At 35.0% G+C, this 24,276-nt stretch overlaps 1 protein-coding gene across 3 annotated transcripts in view; it reads right to left on the bottom strand.

The window, feature by feature from the left end:
- LOC122634667 overlaps positions 1 to 24,276 on the bottom strand; it is a 45,470-nt gene that overhangs the window by 2,534 nt on the left and 18,660 nt on the right. For 2 of the 3 annotated variants that reach the window (XM_043823824.1, XM_043823823.1), the window contains exons 2-6: positions 4,620 to 4,732; positions 4,363 to 4,511; positions 3,976 to 4,159; positions 3,575 to 3,867; positions 3,314 to 3,461 (exon numbers count right to left, since the gene is read on the bottom strand). In XM_043823824.1, the coding sequence (XP_043679759.1) occupies positions 3,314 to 3,461; positions 3,575 to 3,867; positions 3,976 to 4,159; positions 4,363 to 4,511; positions 4,620 to 4,732 (887 nt within the window). Of the gene's footprint in view, positions 1 to 3,313; positions 3,462 to 3,574; positions 3,868 to 3,975; positions 4,160 to 4,362; positions 4,512 to 4,619; positions 4,733 to 5,741; positions 6,036 to 24,276 lie in introns of those variants that run through there. The other variant, XM_043823822.1, reaches the window with a different exon arrangement.

Raw genomic sequence — 24,276 nt, 5'->3', positions numbered from 1 at the left:
AAAAAAAAAAAAAAAGAAAGGAAGAATTATTTTCAACGGATGAACGATTGGAAAGGTCTAGGAAACCGCCAGATTTATAGGATGTTAAAAAAATACAATGGCATCTGTTCCAAAAATATATATTTTATTTAAGATCATATAAATCTGGCACACTTATACATTGTACAAGACATGTTTTTCCTTCTCTTCTCTTTTTTTTTTTTTTTCTTTTTTCTTAACACACGAAGTCGACTAGACGTACTACTAAATTATTATTACATTAAAATCATGCTCGAAACGATTACGAACAAAATTATAAAGTACGTGACAAAGCGAAATATGAACAAAAAAGTACTTATTGTATTTAGAATTAACTAAAGCAGCATTCAAAATGTCAATAATTATTTTTCAATTGTGCACGCGCTAATAATTCATTATTATCATTATCCGAAATAGTCAACGCGAAAGATTATATTACAGCTTAATTAATTAAAACTAATTTGTTAATCATTTATAAAATGATGCAGTCTTTTCGTTTTCTTTGGAAATAAGATAGAAAATTATGTCAAAGTAATAAAAAAAAAAAAAAAAAAAAAAAAAAAAAAGAAAGAAAGAAAGAATAAAACACAAGATAACTGATTTAACCTACCTATCTAGAACTTTGTAAAAAACTATTTATTACTTATTTACATAACAAATTTTATCTTTCACTCGATATTTTTCCTCTATGTCGTATTTCAATGCAACGAAAGCTAGTCTAAAAATGAAAAAGAAATATATATATATATATATATATATATATATATATATATATATATTAAATTCGTCACTATGCTTCCGGTGCTGACTTAAAACGCAAGTCCTTAATTATAATTCGTCAGCCTATTTAATCCCTAGCTTTGATATATCGTTTACTCGTTTACGTGTGTCAAAATATAATCCTGAATAGATTTTTAATTACATCTCCATTTGGAAATGTAATTACGAGATAACAGTAGCGTTTAAATTCTATCAAAGAGAAAGAAAAATAAAAGGAAGAAGAAGAAACGCTTTAATCAAGATCAACTAAAATTTGTACCATCGAAAGCTAAAAACGAAGAGTGAACGGAAAAAGAGATCTTTCCTCGTAATTTCAACGTAATCTCATCATTTATGTCATGTTTAATACACACACACATATATATATATATATATAATATATAATTCTATATAGAATTTGTACGTATTAGTAAGAATATTATATATACAATATTAAAATATATTGGTATATATAATATTATTGAATTTTATAATATATACATTCTATAATATTATATATTATATATTTAATTATGCTTTCTTCCACATTAGTTTAAACACGAAAGAAGGCAAAAGAAAATCCATAGAAAATTAAGTCTTTTTCAATGATCTAATCGCACGATTATGTAGATACGATGATGACAAAAATAAAAAATTAAAAAAGAAAACAAGAAAGAAATAATGTTTCTAAGCAGAAAACGCAGGCATGCTACTACATTTGCAATCAATATAAAAAGCGCGAAAATGTTTTGATGTAACGCCGTAAAACGTAACAATTAGATTGAACGTTTTAAAGCTTTCTCTCTATCAATGATTTATAAAGAATGAATAATTATACTTTGCGTGTGTATTTGTGTGTGTGTGAAAATCGAGTTAAATGGAAACGATAAGCAAAAAAATGATACGACTTCCTATGGATTATTTCATTGCTGTTTTTCTTTTTTGTGTCTAAATTTTTTCTTTTGAAGAAATTAACGAGAAATTACGAAAAAATAACGAAGAAAATAAACTATATACCCCGATTTTCTATATATCGTTATATCTTAAATAATTAAAAGCGACCAGATGTGCCGGATTTGAGTTGCTTTACCTTTAAAGTTAAAAACTGTCCTGGAAATTGATGCGATTACATATAGTTCTTTTTTTATATTGATATACATAATTAATTTTTTTTACTGAGATTGAAACTGTTATCTTGTAATTAAAATGTCTTCTTATGAAAATAACTGTAATATTTATGCAGTATTCGAAAAACGTATGAAAAACATTTTGAAACGAACTAAAAAAGTGATATCCTCGCGAATACGTCGAACAATGTTCCCTCTTTATTTTTATTTGCGCATGTCATTAATTTCAATTGCAATTAATACATCTGGTCACTTTATACCAAACAATCATTATCAATCGATTTGAATGATAATGATAATAAAAAAAAAAAGAAAGGAAAAGAAAAAGAAAAAGCAAACAAACCAAGAAACAAAAATTGAAATAAAATTTGAAATAAAAAATCTAGAAAAACTACTGTTTCCTTTGTTTAATTTGATATTCCCCGAAATGTGTTGAAAACTATGTCCCTAAATAATTTTTCTCCGAATATATAACGGTAATAATTTTCTTAATATAAACAATGGTATCCGAAATGGTTTCAGTAGCAACGGTATGACGCATTCGTCTTTGATGTAAGTTATCGTGTCGTAAACGATATGCATCAGTGACGGTGCGTTCCATATATAAGTGAAAATCCTCCACAACAGGCAAACAAATTCTTTACGTTCTTTTTTCGCGCCGCTTTTCGTTAACTTTGTTGGGATCGATTCCTAAAGCAAATAAAAGTGAATATTACTTAATTTAAGCATAGAATACGAGCATGAAAAGAGAGAGAGAGAGAGAGAGAGAGAGAGAGAGAGAGAGAGAGAGAGAGAGGGAAGAGAGAGAGAGAAAGAGAGAGATGCATCTAAAAAAAATAAAATACATAATATAGATATGTATATATATCTTATCCGGCTGAGATCGATTGACCTTCATCGATCGATTAAGTCGATCGTTGTGAAAAAATAAAAGAAAAAAAAAAAGAAAGAAATAGAACGAAACGAGTTAGAAATTGCAATTAATACAGTCGTGTTACTATCCGTCAAACGTAACGAACGAGATTGTTGTAATAATAATCTTCCCGAGGAATATGCAAGTAAAGGCATGTATTCATAAAATGAAAATGAATATAAAAAAAGAAACGTATATTGCAGGAAAATATACGTTATTGTAGGAAAATATACGTATATTGTAGAAAAAAAGAAGCGTATATGTATAGGAGATAAAAAAATATTCGCTTCGATCTATTCGCGTACTAAAGAATTCTTCTTACTCTACGCGGAATGTTTGAATGGATGAAGGTAACGTAACGATAAAAAAAGCGAGTATGAGTGTATATACCGAGCATCGTCCTAAACTTCGAATTAATGAAACAAAAATACATTCATGCTTACACGGAGCGAAAACGAATGTGGCTTGCAAATACTAAAGGAAATCTAACGTTTACCTGTACAGCTGGCTCAGGATCAGTTTGTTCGTTAATGAGCGAACCTGCTATACTAATGTCATCGTACTCCTCTCCGTCCAGAACGGATAATTCATCATGATTTCTGGTGTCCATTCCACGAAGACAACGTCCGCATAATTGGCCCCGTCTGAAAATCGATTCGATGTATTAATCCATTTAACAGATTAAAATGAATAAAAATTTGTATCGATGAAAGGAATGTCGAATCGCGTAGGTAACTTTAAAGACGAGAGAACGCACCTAACTTCCTCGAGGGTATTTATTTCATCTTGCAAATTCTTCACGTCCTGTGCTTTGCTACGCCAAAAAGTCAATTGTTCTTCCAAAGTACTGTTTTCTTGTAACAATGTTGTCAATTGCTGACCAAGCTCAGCAACTTTTTTTTGCTCTCTAGCTCTTTGACTACGAGCCTCTTGTAATTGAATCAATAGATCCGTCAGTTCTTCTTCGCTGGAGGCTGACGTTACAATTTGTTGTAAGTTAGAATCGTTACCGGTTTCTTGAAAAACGCTCGGTGAACTCGGGGCAGCGCTCTGTCAAAATATTACAGTTCCGTACGTTATGCAAACGTGTGACGAAATTTATAAGTATCGCATAATAAATCAATTCGAAAGAATTTCTTCGTTAAAACGAATTTATACCTGTCGTATGCTGCCACCAGGCGTTACCGCTGCCTTCCAAGAAACCGATTGCACTTGAACGACGGTAGGATTTTGATTCGCTGTTTGCTGACGAAGCAATACTTCTCTCTGTGATGTAAGATCGTCGATTTTCTTCTGCATCTCCTCGCATCGTGTCTCGAGATTTTCGATGGTCAAGCATTGGCTAGAAAACAATTGCGATTCAAAACTTATTCGTTATTATCGTTAATATTATTACAAAAGTATCGAGCATAGTTTTACAATCGCTATATTTACTATATGCATAAGTAAAACGAAGCGTCGTTGTCGTAAAAGTTTATAAGACGAAACGTGATAATGTGTGACGATGTAAGCCGTACAATGGAGAACGCATAAACATAAACGTACTTTTTTATCAGCTTTTTATCGCCAGTATTCTCGACGACCAGACGATGATTGGCACGCTCCAAATCTTGTATACTGACTTCTAATTGTTCGTAAATCTTAAGACGCGAATCATTGACTTCCCTCAATGCGGCAGTTTGCTTCTTCATATACTGTACAACGATTAATTACGCAATAATTAATTCGATCATACGTCTATGCATCATATACGTAAAAAAGGAATAAGCGAAGAAAAAAGAAAGATCTTCGAGGAAACTCACTTCTATCTCTTGCGCTTGTTCTTCGATCGTGGACTGATGAATTTTGATTATATTCTCGAGTTCCTTATTCCGTTCCAACAGAGTCTTGCCGAGTTCCGCTGCTAACTGAAGATCTGAAGAAAAGAATAAGTATACAGGTAAACGTGTGTACTTTGGTCTTCGTCCGTTTATAGTAGATCAACAAGCGTACGAACGCGCTATTATTTTATTCCTTTTTTACATCGTTATAGACATCCTGTTTTGTTTGCGAATATTATAATAAGTAATACACCGATAACATACGCAGCGCGCTTGGGAAAAGATGCATTCGAAAGAGAAAAAAAAAAAAGAAAAGATAGAAAGAAGAAAAGAAGAAAGAGAAACAATGACCTTGCGAGGGAAACGGAAATGTATGTACATACATAAAACAAAGTCTCAAGCGTTTGAACTCTTAAGTCCAAAGAGCGATAATCTCTTTTCTCGTAAAACGAAACGATCCTCTGTCGAAGCAACTACTCCGTGTATATATTTTTACCAAGAAGAGAACGGAGATCGGAAATCGTTGGAAATGTTTTTAACGATCGTAAGATTAATTTCGTGTTATAAATATACGAGCGTTGTCGAGATCGATTTGCTATTTACTGGGATCCAAAGATCGACGATATACCTACGTATCTCTTACCGATGCATATTTATCAAGACGATAGCAAAAAGATTGGAAAACAAAAGAAAAAGAAAAAGCGATACTGTGCGAAAGAAAAGTTTCAAGAGAAGAAAAGAAAAAGATAAAGAAACGCTTGTTTCTCTCGTCTAAGAATTTCGTAATCTCTGTTTGACTAAACGAAGCCCTTTCTCGTCTGCACGAGCATTGACATCGTTCCCTCGTTAACAGGCTCACAGGGTTTTCTCTCTCTCTCTCTCTCTCTCTCTCTCTCTCTCTCTCTCTCTCTCTCTCTCTCTCTCTCTGTCTCTCGAACGTAAGCATCGCGAAGAGACGAGACACCAAAGAGGAAAAAAAGAGAACGAGACCATAAGCTTTCGTCGAAATATTTCATCTTCTCCCTCTTCCCCTCTCCCTCTAAAAAATTTCCTTATTCTATTCGCTAACGATTCGCTTGGAACATTCGATCTTTGTATGTATACCTTCCGGCCCTTGAAGACACGCCAGTTCGATGGAATAATCCCAACAATCCAAAGAATTCATTTGCGTTTGGGGATCCCAAACAACGTCCACACTGGGTCCGCTCATGTTAACGCTTGACTTTTATTTTTCTCACTCTTTCTCCTTTTTGTCCAATAACAAGAACAAGATAGAAAGAGATAATAGTATCGATCAAGAAAGAGTCCGAATTTCAGTCGCACAATTTTATCACGAAGAAACACAGATCGATTACGAGCGATTTGATTCGATTAAGGTCGCCGTACGATATAAACTTTCATACTTTTCGTGTTGTTAGGGGGAGGTAGGGAGGGAGAGAGGGAGGAGGGCGGTGGAGAAGAAAAACACGGAGAAGAGAAAGGGAAAAAACAAGAAGGAACAATCGCCGAAAATAAATAAATGAATAAATAAATACAAAATATGGATTTAAAGGAGAACTCGTAAGCGTGAGCGCGCGCGCGCGCGCCTCTTATTTCAGGTTATCGACCAGCACAGCAGCGCACGACCGGTTCCAACGAAGGCAGCCGCTCTTCTGTGAATCGCCAGGTAAGAGAGTATCTTGTACGACTGAAACGTTCCGTTCACGCACCTCCAACCTCTTCTCCAACCTTCGCCTCCCCCGAACCCCTCTCTCTTAACTCGCTACTCCTTCCTTCTTCCCTTTCTCCCTCTTTCCAGCGTTTCTTCTTCTTCTTCTTCTTCTTCTTCTTCTTCTCCTCCTTGAGTCTTTTCCTTTTCCTCGTGTCCACGATGAACCACCTTTCTCCTCTTCGTTCCTTTCCTTCCCTCCCCCCACCCCTCCCCGAATACTCTGGCACTCTCGCTTCGCTACAACTTTTCTTTCTCTCTTTCTCTTTTTTCTTCTTCTTCTTCTTCTTCTTCTTGTTCATCATCGTCGTCATCGTCATCGTCATCATCGGAACTACGATCGTGAATTGTTTCAGTATTATTTTATAGGAAAGACGGCGCACTTTTAATCGGTTTTCTTTTATCTTCACCGTATCAAGTTTCTGAGAGTGTCTGGATCGGACGTAAAAATATTTTTTATGTCATTGCTTTTGTAATCATAGCCCTGTTATGGGGTGAAATTTTACTCTATATACGAATGTTCTTTGGAAATTGTAACGATCAGTTGCTATCACGTCGATCATAATACTCATGGGAGATAGTAGTTTTGTTTTTCTTCTTTGTTATTGGACTCTCTTATCCTTCCAAAGTTCTTCCCTTAATCCCGTAATTTTGTGTGCGCGAGCTAGGTGATAGGTTTCTTTCGGAATCGTCAATGCCATCGTTATCTAATCTTAGCTATTTATCGCGAACGAACTTTTACCTCGTGTAATACGTACTTTCGTTGTACAAATTTTAACGGCCGATTGGAAAAAAACCAATCTTATGGGATATTTATTTAGATCTATGGGTAATGGCAATACTTAATATTAGGCATATATTTATTTTCTCCTTTAGAATGTATAATCGACCGTCGCGTTAAACGATCGAAAAAGGATTTAGAGATCTTAATGATTGGAATGCTATAGCTATCTATGCGTACCTTTCATAGTTGAAACGATAAACGTATGAAAATAATATCTTATTGTTAAAAGGAAAAGATGTCTGCCCGCGTCGTTTAATTAATTGGAAGCAACACGCGAATCGCCGAAACAATTAACGTCCGCTCGAAGTGCACGGGTGGCGCGGCATAGAGCGGCGGCAAGTCAAAACAATGTGTCTTTTTAGCCACGATCGTGGTCTTCCGCTTTTACTTTCCATTCCTGCTTCCCTTTTACCCGCTATATCCTATTTTTCGACTTTCTCTTTGATTCGATCTCAAACCTCAAAGTACCTTTTTAAATCGCACCTATGGAAAGAGAGAACCTGCTATCGTGAGAATTACCTTTTTCACCATTGAAGATACTCTCGATTTATCTTACATCGATCAGAACGATCGACTTTATTTTTTCTGTATCTCGAAAATTACCATACGCCGTAAATAAAAGACAATATCGTAATCCGAAAGACGCGTCAAGATTTAATTCGACCTTACGACGATCGATCGATCGATCGATCGATCAAACGATAACGCTATAGTCGTAATAAATTAATGATTATACGAGTGGGTAATACTTCGATCTCACAAAAGTATTCATGAACGAAAGGTATCGCGACTCGCGCGAGTAAACGTACAAATATACGAATAAGGTGTTGAGTACAAAGAAACGTTAATTACCGTACGCTTACTCCCATTGAAACAACCCGTAAAGATATGAATCGAAGTTCGAGAGAGTCATTTCGGTTAATGAAGTCTCCGAGAAATGTAATAATAACAGTAACGATAACAATAACAATAACAACAACGGTAGGTGGCAAAGGTGCATCTTTGGTGCATCGTCGTACGGAACGTGACCCCCGCACTCCCACTCTTCCTTCCTTCCTCCCCCTCTCCCCTCCTCCTATTTTATCCCTCCTCTCGTCGATTCGTACGTCGTCCTTATTTTATGCAACTGTGTTGTAACGACGCGATTGTTGTTCGAAGCACTCTCAACGAACTCGCCAATTTATGTTAGGTTCTCGGTAAATAGATAGTACCTCCTCCATTCGCGTTTAATCTTCTCAACACGCGACTGAGAAATTTCACCGTGATAAACTCGTTCCTTCGAAGTCGGAATCATCATCTTTTTTTATATAAAGGATCGAGAATATATATCTTCCAGATCTTCCTAGATCAAGTCGCATCTGTTACTATCTATAATGTAGATATGTTATAACCAGTGCATGGCTTCTTACTTTTTTTTAAATTTGTCTCTGCAAAAGTTCTGTTCGTTCTATTTTGAAAAAAAAAAAAAAAAAATAGATACGCGTGTACAAATAACTGTGACACGTACACACACACACACACACACGTATATATACACATTATACAAATTACATATCACATATTACGATAGATTCGATTTGAACTTACACAAGATAAAAATAGTTTCGAGTAAACTCCGTTCGTGTCATTCTAAAACGGATGTAATCTTACATAAGCGTTAAGCACGCAAGTCTTCGAATCTTCTATTTTCTTCTTTTTTTTTTTTTTGTCACGAAAGTAACAAGTTTCGATAAAATCCAGGGAAGAAAAAGATAAAAAGATAAATCGAAGTGTTTGCCGTTTTTAAGCACGAAATAATCGAGTTATCGAAGGAGATATTCAAATATATATACACTTATATGCTTACATTATCAACATCATTAATAACAGGTTTATCTCGAACTCATTGGAGCACGAAATCAGTATGATTTAAGGCAGACTTGTGTTAGTTTATCAACTCACCATAAACCTATGCACGTTCACCAATTTGTTTCTCTCTATCTCTATCTCTATCTATCTATCTATCTATCCATCTATCTATCTATATGTATTTTTCTTTTTTTTCTTTCTACTCCTTCGAGATATATACGTATTAAAGCTAAAGGTTTTGTTATGGAAATAATGGACGAATTTAGAACGGGCAGGATTAGTTCCTGGTCCGGTTCTTTTCTTCGAGTTGTTTCACACCGCAAGACTTGCACTCCTCGTCGTGCACCTGAAAGGTCAACTCGGATACACATTCACCTGTTCACCATTGAATCCACATCCCAACACAATGCCCCTTTCTTTTTATTACGATCGATAAAGATTAATAACGTTTCGAGAGTATCCACTTGCATTCTCGAGAGAAAGTAACACCGTGAGAGATTCGATTCTTCTATTCAAACAGATTGAGCAGAGGTCAAAAGAGGTTATTCAAAATGAAAGATTGTAGTTCGATTGCTTCTCGTTAAAATTATGTCTTATTCTGCCTGAATCAAGAAAGAAAATAGAAAGAAAGAAAAAAATCATTGTCTTTCGATCGATGGATCGATGGATCATCCTGAGCAATACATCGAAAAGGGATTATTAAAATCGAAAGATGGAAATCGATTACTTCTCATTAAAATTCTGTCTGCATAGAGAAAAAAAAACCGATCATTAAGCTTCGATCGGTGGATCGTTATAAACGATGCGTCGAACGGGGTCAGAAAAGGTTATTAAAAGTGAAAGATCGAAGTCGATTACTCCTCATTGAAATTGTGTCGATTAATCCTCGTTAAAATTGTGTCTTCTTCTCTAAGAAAAAAGCAAAGAAAATCATTGTTCTTCGATCGATGGATTATCACGAACGCGCTAAGGCATCGAGAGAGACAGAGAGAGAGAGAGAGAGAGAGAGAGAGAGAGATTGAAAGACAGAAGTCAATTACTCCTCGTTAAAATTACGTCTTCTTCTGTCTGAATCAAGAATAGTAATAATGATAAAAAAAAGAAAAGAAAAGAAAAGAGAGAGAAAAAATCATTGTCCTTCGATTCATAGATCATTATAAACGAAGTCTCTCTCTCTCTCTCTCTTTTAGTATAATATCTCACACATGTTAATCTCCGAGGAGGAACATGCGATGAAAACGTATGGAAGGACGTTCTCGGGGTTGTAATTACACCTTTGTATCTTTCCGAAGAAGGCGAAGAGGAGGAGGCGATGGTGGTGGCGGCGATGGTGGTGATGGAGGAGGAGGAGGAGGAGATAGAGAAGAAGACGAGTCCTTCTACGAGTCGTTCCTCCATTGTGCTGAATAACTGCACCGTGAAAATAACGCGGGATAGAAACGAAGTTAAGTGGACGTTTCAAAGGAATTGCGTCTCTATCAAAACCGTCCATCCTTCTTTTCGTCTATACTTTACCATTTAAGTTCATTATTTATCCTTCACGCGTATCTTGAGTCAAATAACATTGCGTGCAAGTCTTTCTCCATGTCTAGTTTGTCAAGTATTTGAAATCGAATTAAAAATTCTATTGATATTACAGTGTTCTTTTTTTTTTGTTTTGTCTTTTTAAAAAATTGAGAATTAATTTTTTCTCGAGCAAAAGAAAATAACAAACACTGCGATTATGTAGGAGAAGGAAGAAAAAACTCAAAGTATAATTATTTGCAATCGTTAGAAAATGTACTCTTCAAAGAGCAATGAAATCCGACTAAAAAGAATAATTGACCGTTCGCGGAATTGTTTTTCAAGAACTAAGTTTCTTTCGATAGATCGAGAGATAACTCACGATTGAATTCCAGTTGGAAAGACACGCAAAGTCTCGTCTTTAAAACTTCCTCAAAGAAATTCCTTCTCCTACGCGTTACCGATCGAGGATCGCTCATTCGTTAAATCGATCACGAAGAGTCTCGATTTCGAGGAATCTCGATCCCCGTTCGACCGAGGAAAACGAAAGACTGAATACAAATGAATTTAGTTCGATGCTTATAATATATATATATATATATATATATATATATATATATATCCTATACGTGCAGATATCACGTCGAGATGTCTTGACGTTATGCAAAAATAAAATAACTTAGCTAATCTTAAGAGTTGAGAGAACGATGACAAGAGTTTTAACTATTAAACTATCAGATGATAAATAAAAAAAAATTAATATAAACGCATTTTGAATCTACTCTAGCATTCCATTGAGAATAAGAATTAAGGCGATAAAAAATAATCCGTTGTCGACTATTCGTTCAACGAACTCGACTAACTCGAGAAAATATAAAACTCGTGACGAACGAGTGACAAATAGATTGGAGAGAAAGCTAAAGAGGATGAAAAGGAACATTTATGAGAAAGAAAAATCGTTGGCAGCTGTACTTTTCAAGGTTCTTAGCTGGACATGCCAAGTCTATTTCCAGATTTATTATTAACTTCTTAGTTGGTTCAGTTATGGATAGTCTAGTACATAGGAGAACAACCGAGAAAAATATTTCGTCGTCGAGGATGCATATCGACGAGGTTTAGCCGTGGGTAACGACCGCTATCGGTAATATAATAATATGCCAGAGCCATTCGGATCCTCCCAGAAGGCATCCAGCCTTGTTTTTCCCAGCTGATTCACAGATGTTAGACAATGACAACACAGGTAAGTAAGAGGAAGAACGGAGAATGCGCGGACAGTTATCTACCGTTATTTATGACTTTATTGCCATAATCTTCGTTGTCCTATCTTTCGAAGGAAAATCTAAAGATATTCGCAATACAATTACTATATATGCAATACAATACGATATCAATTATGGGAATCGATATTGTTAAACATCCAACTCGGTATTGGTATTATCTAAATCGTGTATTATCTAGAGAAATTTTATTCGTTATCAAGATCACTCGAAATCCTACTCAAGGTATCGGTGATCGAAATTAAAAGAAACATTTTTATATAACTCGCGATCCGTTCGTAATAAATTACATAAGAATCGCATGAGAAAAGGTTTTGTTACTCAATCCTAACGGAATTCTAACAGTTTTCAATAGATCATACTCATCCTCGATTCGCTTTTATGTTTCGTATTAACAGTCAAATAACGGCTGACGACGAGGATAACCGATCGAAGAGATGAATGTCTTGAAAGATGAAAATTACGGGACGTTTACCAAAGTTATTCATAAATCATTAGCAATTGCGATTACGGTTCTAAATATTTCTAATTTCTACGAATATCGGTGAACTGTCCAATGGAGTTGAAGGAGAGAGAGAAAGAGGGATCTATTACGATCCACTCGCGATAAGTATGCAAGGTAAGCCGAATAATTTGGCGACGAAAAAAGTTATTTGTAATAAAAATTCTATTATAAAAAAAAAAAAAAAAAAAATCCACTCGTAAGAGAAGGTTTTGTTAACCCTAACGGAACCCTAATAATAGTTTTCAATCGATCACGCACATCCTCAATTCGTTTTAACGTTTCGTATTAATAATGAAATAACGGGCGACGACGAGGTACGATTAATCGAAGAGATATATGTCTCGAAAGATAAAGATTATGGGACGTTTATCGCAAAGGCGATATTAGAACGTGACGACGAGGCTGGCCTCGAAAGTTGTAGAAGAGAAACGTCGACCCCTTCGGGCCATTGTTTCTATCCTTCTCGTACCTCTCGAACGCGATCTCGTTTTATCATGTATAGCACCGACTAGCGCACTGACTCGCGAATCCACTAATTACAGGACAAAAACCATACATATGAGTACGATGATAATAGACATTTATATGACACGCTTTGACCGGACAAATGTCAAGAGAATCGTGACTATGCTGACCTCGAAACACCGGGATGACGAGAAAGAAAGAGAGAGAGACCTAGTTCCAGATCGGTAAGAATAAAACGATCAAATCGATAGTGTCGTATCGATTTGATCGCGCGAAATCGATTGATGCGTATAGATATTTTTCTTTTGCTCCTTTCACTCGACATTTATATTACTTGTATAGTCGTATCTATAAAAAAAAAAAAAAAAAATATAAAAAAGACTCGTGATACCCTATAAATAGACTAGACCTTTAATTATTTTTTTTTAAATCATTCCTTTAATAATTGAAAACATTCGGACGATTCGAAATTTTTTTTTACGGTTACGTATATTTCTTTGTCATGGAGAGGTATATGCACGGTCCTATATTACAGAGAAAAGATGAAAATAAATATGCGAACAACATTTAATGACGTTCTAAACGCGTTTGAACGAAGAAATCTTTAAGGGAGCGATCGAGGCGTATCGCACCGCTACCTACACTCGAGTACTTACTCGCATGACTCACTATTCTTGTTTAGAAGTCAAAGGGAGTAAAGCGCCGTACTCGTTTCCGTCACACTGATTTATTACGTCATATACGGTACGTGCTATTTGATATAAAAGTATTTCGAAATCTGTCGAGAGAAATACTCCCACTCAAAGTCCTAGTGATATAAATCCAAAGATCTTTGTATCTGAACGGAGCGTAGGATCGTTCGGAGATTAGAAAAAGTTTATGAAATTTCGCGAGAACTAAAGTGTACAACGATTAATTGACATTTTATTCGTAAAGTCAAAATATAGATAATTCTTAGGTGTAATAATATTTTAACGATAATACCTAAACGTTGGCAACGACGAACTAACGTCACCAAAAAAAAAAAAAAAAAAAAAAAAAAGAAAAAGAAAAAGAAAAAAACAATTCGCGAATGCGAAGAAAGAAATAAAGAAATACATCGGTACGGACCACCACCAGATATTATTCAAACAAAGAGACGCGGAAGGGAATCAAAGTCCGTTCGAGCGATCAACGATAATAATAATAATAATAATAATATGTACTTATGTATAATAGTAATGGTCTTATGGGGCTGCCGAGTTAAGCTTGAACCTGACCACGTTGATCGACTTCCGAGACCAAACGGTGTAATTCCTAAGCAAGAAACGGAAGTTACGAGAGAAGTTGGAGAGCTCTCGTTCGCCATCGTCATCTCGCTACTACAGTACCTACTAGCGAAGGAAACTCTATCGGCGAGAGTTTATCCGCCGCTTGGTTTTTAACCACAACACTTTCGAGCCCTCTCCTCCCTCGCTACTTAGATTTCAACTTGGAGGAATCGACCACGAATGGTCTAGCTTAACAATAAGTAAGATCGACGACGTTCGTTAGCAAGTAAGTAACCAATGACTTAACTAAACGAGACTATTTGGAGACCTTTCGTTGAGAAAATTATATACCTAGCCACCAGTAGATATCCAATAGCTACGACTCGTCGATCTTTACGAGATTGACCCAACTCGAGTATATCGATTAATTTTAATTGGCGGCGATACATCGATCGTTTTTCATATGCACCAACCAGTAATTTAATATTATACCGTATTATACTGTACAAAATATATTATATTACTAATCCACGATACTAGCCTAGAATACTATCTAATACTAATATTTTATTATATTTATATATATAAACCTATCGTGACATATACCTGTATATAATAGTATCTATTAAAAATATAATTTACGTAGGTCAATTTCTTGTTATTCCTGGCTTTATTAAACTAACGATGAGACAACGAGTAAAACAACAAGATGTTTCCTTTTTTTTTTTTCTAATTACTTTGACACGAGAGTAACGCATATTTTAGAATAATCGCAAAAGAAGCATGAATTTTTATAAATGTCTATCTCTCGTGTGAAATCGATTTACAAAGCATGACGAAGTAACACGCGAACGGGCAAAAGTATCATCCAATAGCTAATTCAAATGGGATATCGTGCGAAAGGGAAGTAGGTACAACGAGTATCGTGTATTGCAATGGATATATTTATGACCTACATTAGAAGAGATTTGTGAATCATGAAAAATATGAAACCATAAGAAAATCGGACGCACGTGTAAGAAATGGCTAATTAACTTCCCGTACCAACAGTGAAATCGAAAGATAAGAACAACACCTTCCTCGTCTCTTTCTCTCTCTCTTTTTCTTTATGTCATTTTAACGCGTTAACTAAACCGTTAGGTTCACACCGATATAACCGGATTTTAATTTTTTTTTATATACGTATACGTATTTTATATGCGTGCGCGTGCAAGATACGTCTTATATGTAATTATTTTTCCATCATTTATCGACACGTTTCTTATATGTAACAAAAATATTACATAGACGTAAACATTTTTCCAAATAAATAATAAGCAAAAATATACCCGGAGAGTTCGTTAAAATTACTCAAAATTTAATTATCATATCGATATGATCATCGATGACTCATTATATTATCTTCGATGATTCATAACGATTACGAATCTAGATAAAAGGATGCATTGTATTGTATTTTAAAAGGAAAAGGAACAAATCAAATTTTAATACGTACGTGCATGTACGTATACATAGGTATACCTATATAAATCGCACGCATACACACGTACATATATAAGTATATAAATACATACAACGTGAAGAAAGAAGAGAAATAAAAAAAATTTGCTTAAAAAATCTTGGAAAAAAATGCAGTCCATATTTCGAATCATCTTTGATGCATTTACGAAGATCCAAGTACATTCGGTCCCATCCCACGTATGAAAGCTGTAATCTTTCTGCTAATTATTTACGACTCTAATTACTCGTAAAAAAGCTGACAAAACCATCTCTTTTTCCGTTATCTCAAACTCATGAAACTCGATAATAAACGTGGGAACTAATTTTCCTTTTCTCTCTCTCTCTCTCTCTCTCTCTCTCTCCCCTTTTTTTCTCCATTTTCTTTTCCTTCCTAAGATAGGAATTTTATCGTAATTTCACCTCGAGTTTTTTTTCAAGGACACAAGTACGATATCGAAGAACGATGCCTCCTCTTACCGGAAGGGACATCCGGCGCTCGATTCGGAAAGCAACGCGTTGCGAACGACCTAATTAACGCGGTAGACTTTAATTCATGGGAAACTTGCTTATTCTAGCCGGAGTAGAGTCGCGTTAAATAAGTACGTATGTAAGTATATATTCGATAAAAATCATTCTAATCGTCCGAAGGAGAGAAGAAAATGCTACGCGAGAAAACAAATAAAAAGAGAGTCGTATTGTCGTGTTGTATCTCGATCGGGAACGTTATTGCATTAGGTGTAAATCTCACTAAAGAATTTTCTTAGATTTTTATTATATAAATTGATTAAAGCTTCGATATCGTCTCTTTTAATTCGATTACGAATACAATCGAATGATCGTATTTCGTTGATTCTTTTCATTTCTTTCTTTTTTTTAAATAAAAAATAAACGATTAATATATCGTCGAGATATATTTTACAACCTGTTACACTTTTCGAGTACTACTAGAAACGTGAGAACTAATGTCTCGACGGCGAACGTGTGAGCCATACGGACGAGTAATTCTTCCACGAGATCCCTCGGCGATAATTTCCACCTACATCGTGCCATGAATGAAACGTGCTCGGTGCCGTTACGTAAAATTCTTAAGAGATTTATTCGTTCAATCAGGATCGCTCGTAATCCTATTACGTGGTACATTCGTACGCACGCGTAACGAAAAAGGCGGGATTTTCTAATCGATATATTCGATCGTATCGAAGTTATATTTTATACGCGGAAATTTGCAATAAAAGTTGATAAAAATTTACCGGAGAATCTTCCATCGAAAATAGTGGAAATTCTGTCGGAGATGTATAACAATAAACTATTGAAAATTAGATTGAAAATTTTTTATAAAAAGCATTGAAAATTCAGTAGGAAAAGTTTTCGATAAAAAATAAGGAAAATTCGTTGGAAAATTGTCTAATAAAAAGAAGAAATTGCAACGTTTCTTATCGATCGATCCGATGGATTCTAGATCGTGAAACGAAAGCGGCGTATCAAGTAGAATTTTTTTCCAAGGAAACTAGCTCGTAACTCTCGCGATTGTGAATCGATTTACCGATCCGATATATAGGACGTTAGAAAAAAGAAAAAACAAGAAAATCGACGTCGAAAAAAAGGCCGACGCGTGACAGCAGTTTCTAAGTAAATTTACTCAAGTTCTCGATATCGAAGAAATATCTATTGAGTCGTTAAACTAATGATCGTTCGCGAAGCGATAGTTTGTGAAAATTGTCGAGGATATGTTAAACAAACGTTAAACGTTAAATCGAGGTCGAGTATTTCTAACTTTAGCGATAGAAATTCAAAACACGAACGTACTCGCGATCGATTCTTTTCTTATTCGAAGCACGGATCCATAGTTTATGAAAGATTCAAATCTCAAAGATGAGAGGAGTGTTATTATAATATGTAGGATCGATAATCTCACGTCGATGGTGAACCTTGGTGAACGTCTAATCTCTATGGAAATGATGGATAAAACGAGAGAGAGAGAGAGAGAGAGAGAGAGAGAAAGATAGGCGTGGTTAGCGAAGGACAAAGTGCATCTCGTAAAACAACGGCACAACGTATACACCTGCAAGCTGTCGTGACTACTACTTCTGATACAACCGTCTAGAGTATTATTACGATACTATTACATTCGTCGGATCTCTTTTCCAATAAACGTCTCGTAATGGTCGGTGACACCTCCGAGAGATTTATCGAACGTTAAGACGCTCGTGGATCTTGTTTTCGACGATCGATATTACAAATCGATCGACTCGAATGAATCTTACGAACGATCGTTCGTTTATTCCGATCGTACAATCTTTTCTTATCGCTCGACAAAGTTGTTACGATGAGATCTTTTTTTTGGGGGGATTTCTTTTTTATATTACGAAATAGAAAAAATAAATATACTTTTAATCTCGCTGTATCATATAATTTTATCGTTTGTCCTCTTTTGGAATCGTTCGATTCTCTTCTTATGCTCTTTTTTTCTTTTTTACTTTTGTTTTGTTGTCATTTGAAAAACAATCGTTCGGTGACTATAGGATACGCACATTGTCACTCATCTGCACGCGGATATACACGTCGAAGAAGCAACACCACACCCTGCTGAACAAGAATCGTGTGGCCGTGCAACGCGCCGGCGGTGAGCGAACGATAGGAATGCGTTATGAGCGGGATAATACTACGTGTATACCGCATATAAACGTGCCTAACACGCGAGCTCGTTTTACGAAGGTTCGCACGGAAAGTTCGCACCCACGTGTAATACGAGAGAGAGAGAGAGAGAGAGGGAGAGAAAGGGTTACATTAATCGTCTATCGAGTGCACACTAAACGTAAATAAAAAGAAAAATTAGATAAATAGAACAATTTGTAATTTGTACGTAATTATTATTATTATTTTTTTTTTTTTTCTTTATATCGCTACGCACGTAACATTGGAATTGAACAATTTTTAATACTGACATATATACGAACGTAAAATATCAGAGATGTAAGTTCCTCGATAATTAAATAAGAACGATCGCGAAATTTTTTACAAATATCAGAATGATGCGTATAAAATTGTATAAAAACGAACGGCAATAAATTCTCCATTTTTCATACGTCTATCAAAACCATAATCAAACACAAATAATTCTAAATTTTATCCATCAATTCTATTCACGTATTAATTTCGTACGCATCGACGGAAGTGCAGACTGCTGCATGGTCATCGCATCGCAAGGCATGCGTGACTCGTCGAATTTTCATTACGCAATAGAATTACTATACCTTATATTCTGACATTATGAACAATACGCGCGCTTTTTTGTTTCCAAGTATCGAAAAATTCAACCGAACGTAACGAATTCGAACGATCGAAGATGATAAATTTAATCTTCGAAACATGCTTCAAGAAACGATGATATACACGTTGGTACAAAAAAAAAAAAAATAATAAAATTCTACGAGTAAGAATGATCGCGTAAGAATAGTCAACGTTGAAAACGATACACTTTACACCCTCGGAAGACGTTTCAAGAAACGATAACGTAGGCAGTGGCAAGAACAAAAAATAAAAAAAAAAAAAAAAAGGAAATAGACAAATTGTAAGAGTTGGAACAAAGTATAGAGAGAGAGAGAGAGAGACAATATTAGCACGTACCTATTGTACGTTCTACCTTCAGAATAGTCAACGTCTCGAAAGACATTTCAAGAAATGATGACGTAGGCGTTTCAACTCGCTCCGTAGGGAAAAGATAAGAAATAAAAAGTAAAGAATAAAGAATAAAAAGTAAAAATATTGTAAGATTTAAAACAAAGTAGAGAGACTGAATGTGGGCATGTATGCGCTATGTTCTACCTAAAGGATAGTCAACGTCTACTCGTTAGTAGCAAGTATTCCATACGTCGTTTCGTTCCAGGTCACAAAGTCTCTCTTTCTCTCTCTCTCTCTCTCTCTCTCTCTCGTCTGCATCTACATTTCCATATATATATATTAGACATGTGTATATATATGATATACATATATACGTATACGTGTATCCGTGTTCCCTCTTTCCTCCCTATTTCTACTTGGATAGGCATTTGCTAGGGCACTGCCGGTACGGTTTCTCTTTCTATCCGTCTTCCTCTTGAGCCCCTCCCCCTCCTCCTCCTCCTCCTCCTCCTCCTCGTTCTTCTCCTCTTTTTCTATTTCTCTCGTTCGGTTGGTTATCGTTAAGTATAGACCGGCGCTATGTGCACTCTGTACCGTTAGCAGGAATAATCGTACTCGTTGGCCGGTGCATTTACTACTAGTAGAAGAGGAGGAAGAGAGGAGGCCGAACGTGTTGCGCGGAACAAACCGGCAAAGACTCCGACGACGACCGACCGATCGAATTCGCCTCGGTTAACCCTGGCTTAACGGTAAGATCGAAGATTCTCGATATGCTTCCGTACCTCGAAAATTATTCGCTTCCGTCTAATACTTTCGATTATTTTTATAGTTTTATATGTATATATATTTTTTTATATGTTAAAATTATTAGATATATCTTTAGAAAAGTTTTGTCTCGTTTATTTGTTTCGCTTGGTTAATTAGCGTTATATAAGTACATTGACATTTTTAGTATTATCGTCATGTAAATAAATAATAAACGATACGGTAAAAAATACTATAGTAAATATACACTATATATATATTTCATTTTACTTTATATTATATAGTATTTTATAAATAGTATATTACTAGCATAATTTTATATACTCGGTATAGAACAATACTAACGAGAAGCAACGTTAAAGATACCAGGCTTGTAGTTTTACGATCTATGAAAAGATTCGCCTGAAATGTATCGAAAAAGTAGTAGATACATAATCGATTTTTAATATCGTCTAGGAATTCTTTTGGCCCGCTGTACTTGAAAAATTATAAAAAGTCATGAGTAAATTTAATATTTATTACGAGAATGCTTTCATTAACTTTCCTGTCGTGCTGATACATCCGCGCTAACGAGCACGTTGCTTTATGTTCAGTGCAAGAGAGAGAGAGAGAGAGAGAGAGAGAGAAAGGGAAAGACATAATATCAGAGACCAACTCGATACGATCGCCTTGATTTCATCCGATCGAAGAACGCTATAATAAGTAGAATCATAGATAGCAATCTAACTTCTTGATAGGTAGGCGAAAAGGAAGAAGAACGTAAATACTTCCACACACACGGACGGAAACACAGACGCAATACACGTATATAAAAGATGGGGGGAATTCTCTAAGAAAGAGGAGAAAATCGAATGCATGACGTTTAATCGCTCGTAACACACGATTTTAAAGCCTTGTTTCACCTACAGCGTCACGTTTGTTTTATCTCGTGAATCTTCGTCGAACAACAATCGGCCTCTCGAAACTGTGAAAGTATCGGGAATAATCCTCCTACCTTTTTGCTTTCTCATATCCGACGTTTAAATACGTGTTTCTTTTCGATTACGAGGGATCTACTTGTCTTCTTTTTTTTTTTCCCCGTAGAAACACAAAAGAATATCCCGTATCAGATTATTTATCTAAAAATTTCTGAAGTATTCATCCATCTCTTATATAATTTATCTCTTCAACGTTTCTTATTGTATTATAAGAAAAGAATTGTACAGGATAGTCCAAAAGTTTTTAGGTGGATCAAGAAACTTGCCGGATGATTTTAAAAATCGATTACATTGGCTTTACGATTCGAAAAAAAAGTAGCCCGGAAAGTCTCGAAAAAGAGTAATTGATTTTAAAAATTACTTGGAAGCTTTTTGCTCGAGTATATACATGCATACATATATCACGAAAATTTTATCATGAAAATAACGTAATAAAATTGTATGTTTCATTACTGTAAAAAATTGAATCAAAATGCTAACATAATAAGATTTTATATATTAGAATATCATCGCCTACTAGAAATTCTAAACGTTCGTATGTATGTAACCGTGAAATCATGATCTATCGTTTTCCAACTTCCTTATCCTCTTGCAATGACTATACCAATCAACATGTATACGGATAAATATATCCTATTTATAGAAGTAACACATGTATCTAACGTCGATTCAAACGATTCATGACAGCCTGGAAAGTTATCGATTAACACCGAATATCAGCTGCAATGGAGCATACACCGTTATCAGGACATTAATCTTTATCAAAACTCGAGCGAAAAATGTGGAAAATGCGTACTATCTGTCTGTTTGTTTATATATATATATGGAAAGAAAAAAATGTAAAACTATGTTAAAAAAAAAAAGTAAAAAAATTAAAGAAATGCTGGTTTCATCGAATAAAAAATAATATAAAAATAATAAATGCAGAAAAAGTGGAGTAGAAAAAAATTCACTGAAAAAATATATTGTTATTTATTTAAATACAAAATACTGAAAATATCGATACAGTGATAGTACGATATTATAGTATCTATGATAATAATAAGATATATCGAAAAAATTCTAACGATGATAAATACTACAATATTGCAGTAATAAAATTTCAGTAAAAAATACTGAATACGATGCTATTTATTTAAAAAAAAAAGGAAAATTTGTTTTTCTCTCCCTCTCTCTAAAAATATCGAAATGACTTGTTGGTCAAGCACGAGACGAAAGGAAGTATCAAAAACGCAATGTTAACGTGGTAGACGAGAGAAAGGCGGGTATAAAATTCGTAATGAAAATACGCGACACATACGTTTTCGCAGCTAGTTCATTTCTCGGTTCGGCAAAAACAATGGCCTTGTACATCCGCCGGAAGTACTCCTTTTGCTACTACTACCGGATGAAATAGAAACCAGACTCTGCGTTATACACGTATACTGCAGTATATGTTATTCTGTTCGTGTGTAAAAGAAGAAGAAGATGATGACGAACAGGAAGAGAAAGAAGGTGAAACAGAAGAAGAAGAGCAAGAAGAAGAAGAAGAAGAAGAAAAAGAAGGTGTTAACACGTCTCATGAGAAAGTGAAACGCTTATATACTCCCTCTCTTTCTCCATCTCATTTATTATTCTCTCTTTCTTTCTCTTTGTCTCCGTATATGAAGCAGCTTACTTGCCATATACACACATAGGCATTTCTAAATCCTTTTTACTCGTCGGTGAACGGTCGAGAAGTTCAACAGAGAGAGAGAGAGAGAGAGAGAGAGAGAGAGAGAGAGAGAGAGAGAGAGAGAGAGAGAGAGAGAGAGAGAGAGAGAGAGAGAGAGAGAGAGAGAAAGAATTCTCGTTTTCTTATTAACTCGCAAGAGAACGATCCTGTTGATAAGCCGATGACGAACGATCGTCGATAGACAACTTCGATCATTTCTTTTCTTTCCTTTTTTTTCTTCTCTAAACTCGATCAAAAGCCCTTTTTTACTAATATTTTTCTATTTAGGTTTAACACTTTCTTGCAATGCAAACTCTCGTGACTTTCGGAATCTTTTCTTTCAACTTCCTAGATATCATATATACATATACATATACATACATTATATATATATATATGAATATATCCAAGTATAAACGAGAGATAAAATTGACTTCGTCGATCGGACAACCGTAAATCGTCCAATTTAATACTTGGATAGAGGGATAAACAGGAGAAATTTCATCGATTAGATATTTTCTCGAGAAATCTAAAGTTGAGAGGAAAAACGTACAAGTAAATTATTATTGAACTCATTCTTTGAATAGGTCACAAAGAAGATTTTAAGTTTGGTTAATAAGTAATTTAAGAATGTTTAATATTTTACAGTACGTCGTATCTCAATCAACGGCAATGGTATAGTATCGAGATGGTCGATAGAAGAGTCGATTAGAAAATTATTTCAATACGACAAATAAAATACTAATTGATCTAAGTAAATATTTACTACTTCGTTCAACATTAACAAGCATTTACTGAAACGAATTATAATTGGGGAGAGGGGGGTTGGATAATAGCAGAGTCGATTAAAAATGAATTCATTTAGAAGAAATAAAATTCAAATAAGGATATTATTAGTACGTGTTCTCGCAAGATCTATTAATAAAATTGTAAGGAAAGTAGGTTAGCCATCGAAGACATATAGAGGACATTCTTAACCGTTTCTTTGCGTAGCTATAATGAATTTATGCGTTTCTATGTTGTACTTAATTGCAGCCGTGCCGACGATTGTTCCAGTGGACTCCACGGCGTATGTCATCGCAGGTGGCACGCACTTCCTTCGTTCTTGCCGTTCTTACGCGTTCCTAATCGCGAGAAAGTGAAATGGCTTCCCGTATCTTACCAACCCTCTTCTTTCTCTTTTTAACATGTACGGTTAGCTATGCGAGTGATTTCCTTGGATGCGTTTGAAAAGGAAAACTATGTATTTTAATAAATTTTTATAAATATTAACGAAAGGTCTTTGCGACTTACGAAAGGATTCTATTTGTATTTTCATCTGCTTTTTTCTCTATTTCACGAGTTATTATTCTTATGCTTTGTAAATGTGTGTATGTTATAATAGTAAATTGCATAGCTTATTTTATAATTTGTAACTTCATACATAGACACATACTTGTATATATATATGATAACTTATATGATAGTACAGTCATTTTCTATGTATACTAATTTATCAATTATTAATATTTTATTATCTAAGAATGCTTAATATATACATGGTAATCGACTAAAAATACTAAATTAATAAATGATCATACACACACACGCGCGCGCACACACAATAAATAGTTAAATTTATTCGTGCGAAAACTTACACGTACGCATCGACTCGCTTATCGTTATAGACAAGCAAAAGCACCTGGATAAATTTGTAAATGGAAGTGACGTGGCGTAAATGATCTTCGCATAGTATAAAAAAAA

Source organism: Vespula pensylvanica, chromosome 15 (assembly GCF_014466175.1).
Source record: "Vespula pensylvanica isolate Volc-1 chromosome 15, ASM1446617v1, whole genome shotgun sequence".
Classification (NCBI taxonomy): Eukaryota; Metazoa; Arthropoda; class Insecta; order Hymenoptera; family Vespidae; genus Vespula; species Vespula pensylvanica.
Note: the sequence above shows the minus strand (reverse complement) of the source record. Positions and strands in the feature narration are given on the sequence as shown.